At 47.4% G+C, this 6,784-nt stretch overlaps 1 protein-coding gene across 1 annotated transcript; it reads right to left on the reverse strand.

Annotated features, from left to right (window-relative positions):
* Positions 1-472: 472 nt before the first annotated feature.
* Positions 473-1,492, reverse strand: LOC135979622 (olfactory receptor 52E8-like). The gene has a single exon (XM_065579926.1). It carries the CDS (start codon positions 1,490-1,492, stop codon positions 473-475), a length of 1,020 nt encoding a protein of 339 aa, XP_065435998.1.
* Between the last annotated feature and the right edge of the window lie 5,292 nt (positions 1,493-6,784).

Below are 6,784 nucleotides of genomic sequence, written 5' to 3' on the forward strand. Positions count from 1 at the left end.
ATGAGAGCGCATACAACCCAAGGGGATATCAATGTTTAGCAGATTAAGACTTTTAGAATGATACCTTACAGGGAATATTTTGTACAAAACATATCATAATGACATCACCATGGTGAATACGGGGTGCTTTGGGGTGCAGAGTGTCAGAGGGGTGAACCAGAGCTTGACAGGGGGTGGGGAGGAGAGGAGTGAGTGAGGGGCGGGGCTTTGAGGGGAAGAGGCAGAGGAGGGGCGGAACCTGGGGGTAGAGGCAGAGCAGAGGGGTGGGGCCTGAGGCTTCCAGTTACCAGCAATTAGAAAGATGGCAACCCTATGAGTTGTATATAGGCAGATTCCCCAGTTTGTCACCCTGACACAGCACAGTAAGGTCAGGAAAGGGTTTAATGTCACTTTGATTGGCCAGTCAGTGATTGAGGGATGAGGGCCCAGCACCATGTCACCAGCCAGCTCTCCATGGAGCTCGGTCTGAGAGTCAGAGCACCAGGAGAAAACTTGAGGTCCCTTTATGAGTAAAGGGCTGGAGCAGCCTATCCCGGATCTGTTGGGTCCTCACCCCATAGATGATGGGGTTTAGCATGGGGGGCACCAGGAGGTACATGTTGGCCATGAGAATGTGGAAATGCAGGGCCACATTTTGCCCAAACCATTGCGCGAGGGTGGAGAAGACATGTGGAATGTAAAAGGCTAAGATGACACAGAGGTGGGAGCCGCAGGTCCCAAAAGTCTTGAGCCGGGCCTCCTTTGTTGGGAGGCTGAAGATGGCCCTGAGGATCTGGGTATAGGACACGGCGATAAAAAACACATCCATACTGATCACGAAGAATGACACAGAGAGGGTGTAGTAACTACTGATGCTAATGTCAGCGCAGGCCAACTTCACCACAGCTATGTGCTCGCAGTATGTATGGGGAATTATGTTGGTTCTGCAATATGGCAACCTCCTTGCCAGGAAGGGATAGGGCAGTACGAGTATGATGCCACGCAGCACCATGGCCAGGCCAATTTTGGCCACCACAGGCTTTGTCAGGGTGGTGGAATGTCTCAGGGGTTCGCAGATGGCCAGGTAGCGATCAAAAGCCATGGCCACAAGGATCCCAGACTGCATTGCAGAGAAGCTGAGAATGAAGTACAGGTGGGTGAGGCAGGCACTGAAATCGATCTCCCTGGAATTGAACCAGAAGGTGCTCAGAATTTTGGATAGGATGGATGTAGACAGGACTAGGTCGGTGATGGCCAACATACACAGGAAATAATACATGGGCCCATGGAGGCTCGGCTCCCTCTTCACGATGAACAGGATGGTGAGGTTCCCCAAGATGGCTATGGCGTAAATGGCGCAGAAGGGGATGGAGATCCAGACATGGGCTGCCTCCAGGCCAGGAATGCCCAGCAGGATAAAGGTGGAGGAGTTGGTGAAGTCGGTTGAGTTGGAGTCTGACATGGTGTAGAGGAGAAGGTGTCCAACGTTGAGGCCCAACGGTGTCTCCTGCATGTACCGTACATTCGCCTGACTTCCTGTGTGTGCCCAGGATCTAGGGTAATGGTCGCAGGACAAACACCTGGATGGAGAGACAGTGTTAATATGAGACACTACTTGCACAACTGGAGGCTGTTCTAATGGATGAAACAGATTGGTTGCTCTTCACACACTGAATAATGACATTTTCATTATTCAATAAATGAATTATGAACAACTGACCCTACTAATGCCAATTCCATATTTTATGGTGCTCCCTGTCACAATAATTCCTACACATTGTGGGGTGGGAAACCTCAACAGGCACCAGGAGGAAACACGAATGGATACTGGTTTTCCCTTATTGTTCCATAGGCCTTGTCTACACTGCCACATTTTTTCGCCAAAAGGCAGCATTTGGTGAGGAAATAGTGGAGGTGTAAACACTACAAAGCCACTTTTGATGACGGAACGCCTCAGTTTCAGTGATGTAATAAAGGCACCTTGACAAGAGTTGTAAGGCTTTTTACACAAAAAATTTGTCTCCAAAGTGCCAGTGTAGACACTGTGATTGATTTCATCGGTGTAATTGGCCTCTGGAAGGCATCCCACAATGCCCATCATAAACACTCTGGTCAGAAATTTCATCTCTGCTGCCCTGCATCCAGGTAAATATTTTCTGCTCCTCCCCCTTTAAAGGCCCAGGAATTTTGAAATTCCCCTTCCTGTTTGCTCGGCGTGGAGTGTTCACATCACATCTTCCCAGGTGGCCATGGCGGCTCCATGCAGCAAATGGTCTCCCACTTGGACCACTGTGGAACTGCTGGATCTGCTCAGTATTTGAGGAGAGGAGGCTGTGCAGTCCCAGCTGTGCTCCAGCTGTAGGAATTTCAATACCTATGGGAAGATTTCTTGCAGCTTGTGGGAAAAGGGCTATGATTGGGACAAGCTGCAGTGCAGAGGAAAATGAAGGAGCTTAGGCATGCGTACCAGAAGGCAAGGGAGGCAAACGGTCGCTCCGGCGCTGCGCCCCAAACCTGCAATTTTTATAAGGTGTTGGACATTATCCTTGGCGGCGATCTGACTTCCACCGCCAAGAGCCCTGTGGCTACTTCGGTGGGGCTGGAGCCGACGGAAACTGGACCTAACCCAGAGGAGGAAGTCATCGATGAAGAGGTGGAGGCATTAGAAGATGTGGTGCCCATGCCAGGGTTGCACAGTGCTGCATCCAGTCAGGAGTTGTTCTCCACTCTGGAGGTGTCCAGCCAGTCTCGGCAGTCACAATGAGGTGAGCCAGAAGCAGGAGATAACACCCCTGATAAGTGGTTTTGCTTTGTGAAGTGCAGAGGTGGGTGGAGGACAGAGAAATGTACAAGGCTGGCTGTGTTTGTGTGTGCTGGGCATTTCCCCGTGCAGCTAGGCAGTATGGCAGAACGGGGTGTTGATGCACACGGAGATTTCACTGGAATCCTCCAGAGAGATCTCTGGGAAACCTTCCTGCAGGTAGTCCGCAATCCTCTGCTGGAGTTTCCTTGGCAGAGCTTCTTTGTTCCTACCCCCATTGAAGGTCATTTTCTCCCACCATTCTGCAATTACTTGGGCAAGGACCAAAGCAGCACACAGGCGAGCAGTATAGGGACCGGGACAGAAACGGCAAGCATGTAGTAAATGCACCCTTGCTTCCTTGCTAACCCTCAGGAGAGAGAGATCTGCCACAATGACCCCCACCTGTGGAAAGCGGTGGGAAACTTTAGAGTGTTGTCCCCTGAGAAGTGCCCCCCGCAACTCCTTTCACATTGCTTTTCTCCATGCTCAACGTCCCCCGCCCCCTGGAACACTGATCATGGTTGTAGTGTTCACTGGCATGTGTGCTTGTCAAGGGTCAACGGGAAAGTGACTGGTGTGTTACCAGCAGTGTATTTTGATGTAGCGTTTCAATGCTGTAGGTGTACTTACCAATAATGCTTCCGTTTATAGTTACTTGTGCTTCACCAGATATGTCCTTGAAAGGAGGCATCACCTCCACTCCAGCCGAGTGTTTCTGCCGGATTAGAAAATGTCCAAGACCGAGCAAGGAAGATATGTTCTGGGAGGTGCTGCAGTACTCTGATGCAGACAAGACGGAATGCAGGCAGTGGAGGGAATGCAACAAGCAGGAAAGAAAAGAAAATGAGGCATACACTAGGGATGCAATGGAGAGGCTGATGAAAGTTTTGTAGTGGCAAACCAACATGCTGCATGCCCCAGATTGAGCAGATGGGTGCCCGCCCTCCCCTTCAGCACATTCAGAACTCTTTCCCATGTCCTCTCCAAACTCCACCCGCACATTTCTTTCCGATTTCTGGGACTTCTCACTCCACATCCGCAGACACCTGTTCAAATGAAACCTGGACTTATGCTCAGCTGTGTGTGTGTGCATGGCATTGTGGGTTTTTTGGCAATAAAAAGCAAACGTATTTGAATAATCAGCACTCTTTATTTGTTTCCGTGCAGATGGCAGCAGCAAAGTAGCAGGCAGTTTTATCATTTCCTTACATTGAACCCTGGGCCTGAACAATCAAACCTGTTTCCTACCCTACCAAAACTGGACTTCATTATGCATTACAATCCCAAGCATAGCAACAAACTTTACTCGTTCTCATTTACAAAGTGCTGCTGCAAAGCCTCCCTGATTTGAATTGCCCCCCATTGTGCCCCTCTAACAGCCTTGGTATCTGGCTGCTCAAAATCAGCAGCCAAGTGTTCTGTCTGAGCAGTGCACGCCTGAGCAAACGTTTCACCCTTTCCTTCACAAATATTATACAACGTGCAACACATGGCTATGACCATGGGAATATTTTCCTCACTGAGGTCTAACCTGTCATAAAGGCACCGCCAGCGCACCTTTACTCTACCAAATGCACATTCCAGGGTCATCCTGTCCCTACTGCCAGCATCTACAATAGAACCTTAGAGTTACAAACACCAGTTACAAACTGACCAATCAACCAGACATCTCATTCGGAACCAGAAGTAAGTAGTCAGGAAACAATGGAAAAGCTGATGTGGGATAAGTTTAAAAAAAAAAAAGTCTAGGAGTATAATTAATGCCAGACAACAGCATGGTTTTTGGAAAACAGGGCTTGTCAAATAAATCTGATTTCATCCTTTCATGAGAGTACACGTTTGGTTCATCAAGGGAACCAAGCAGATGCAACAAACTTTGATTTCTCTGAAGCATTTCATTTAGTAGGGGAAACATTCAGTTAAAAATATGAACACTATACAATATCAGTAGAGCACATGTTAAATGGACTAAAAGCTGTCTAACTGACAGATCTCAGAAAGATGTTGTCAAAGGGCCGAAGGGCCAAAGGGTAAATTTGCTAATGACCCAAAGCTTGGCAGAGTGGTTACAATGAGGTGGCCAGGGCAGGCATAACGATTGATCTGGAGCATTTGTTGAGCTGGGCCCATGCAAACAAAATGTTTTAATACAGTCAAATGCAAAGTGGTCCTGTCGGAACAGGGAATGCAGGACCGACCCCCAGGCTAGGGCAGGGTATTATGGAAAGCAGGGACCCTGACAAGGATTTAGGGGTTATTGTGGACAACCAACTCATTGTGAGCTCCCAGTGTGATGCTCCGGCCAAAATGGCTAATGCGATCCTTGGATGCATAAATGGGGGAGTGGTGAGTTGGAGCATGGGAAGGATTTTACCTCTGCACACGGCATTGATGAAACTGACTGCACCAAGTTCTGGGGTCCACATTTCAAAAACGATGTTGAAAAATTGGAGAGGGTGCAGAAAAAAACTACAAATATGATTGGAGACCGGAGAAGATGCCTGACAGAGAGAGAAATTTAAAGAACTTCATCTATTTATCTCATCAAAAAGACAATCAAGCAGAGACTTCCATGGGGAGAAAACCATGGGTACTAACAGGCTTTGTAATCTAGTTTAGAAAGGCAGAGGAAGACCCAACGACTGGAAGCTGAAGCCAGATAAATTCCAATTGGAAATTAGGGCCAAATGATTAGTACTCAGAGTGGTTAACCCCGTTGGGACAAACTACAAAGGGAAGTGGTGGATTCTCCAACTCCCCATATCTGCAGATCCAGACTGGATGCATTTCTGGAAGATCTGCTTGAGGGCTTGTCTACACTTAAGCACTTTGCAGTGCCACTGTAGTGTTTTAAGTGTAGACATGACTTACATGGACAACAGGGGTTCTCCCGTCAGTGTAGGTAATTCACCTTCCCGAGAGGTGGTAGCGAGGTCGATAGAAGAATTGTTCCATTGACCACATTCTGTTTATATCGGGGTTAGGTTGATATAGTGACAGCTCTCAGGGGTGTGGATTTTTTTGCTGTTGGAAAAAAAGGAAATGCAATTTTGGGTTGCATTAACAGAGGCATAGTGCGCAAGTCATGGCAGGTGATAGTACCATTCTACTCAGCGCTGGTTAGGTCTCAGCTGGAGTGCTGTGTGCTTTCTTCACCGCTGTCTGGAAAAGATGTAGAGAAACTGGAAAGGATCCAGAGGTGAGCAAGAAAGGTGATCCAAGGGATGGATGCAAACCATAGGAGTAAAGGCTGAAGGAACTGGGTATATTTAGTATGGAAAAGAGGAGATTAAGGAGGGATATGATAGCGGATTGAAGTATTTGAAAGGCTGCCATAAAAAAGATGGAGAAAATTTGTTCTCTCTTGAGACAGAGGGCAGGACAAAAGGCAATGGGTTCAAACTAGAGCAGAGCAGATTTAGATGAAATCTCAGGAAAAACTCCCTAAATGTAAGAACAGGAGGACAATGGAACAGTCGCCTAGGCAGGGTGTGGAAGCTCCTTCACTGGAGATTTTCCAAAGGAGGCTGGAGCCGTCTGTCCTGGATGGTTTAGACACAACAAAACCTGCATCTTGGCAGGGGTTAGACAAGCTGACTCTTGCAGGTCCCTTCTCACCCTGTGGCTCTATGATTCTACAATGTAAAATCCTAGTGTAGACCAGGTCTTAGTCAAACACAAGTTTTGGAGCTATATACAGGAGTAACTGGGTTAAATTTAATGGCTTGTGTTATACAGAAGGTCAGACAGGATGATCTAATTGTCCCTTCTGATCTTAAACCCGATGAATCTATCAATAAAGAAAGTAGATCAGGCATTTATATTTACTCTGTCTCATAACACACGAACAGGGGAACATTCAATTACATTGAAAGTCTGAACATATAACATTGAGAAAAGAAAATTGTTTACATAATCCATATTTGGCCAGTGGAACTCCTTGCCACAGGCAAAAAGCATAGCTGAATGGGAGTCACAAATTGATTGGCCATTGCAGGTGGT

Source organism: Chrysemys picta, unplaced genomic scaffold, assembly GCF_011386835.1.
Source record: "Chrysemys picta bellii isolate R12L10 unplaced genomic scaffold, ASM1138683v2 scaf1054, whole genome shotgun sequence".
Taxonomy (NCBI): domain Eukaryota; kingdom Metazoa; phylum Chordata; order Testudines; family Emydidae; genus Chrysemys; species Chrysemys picta.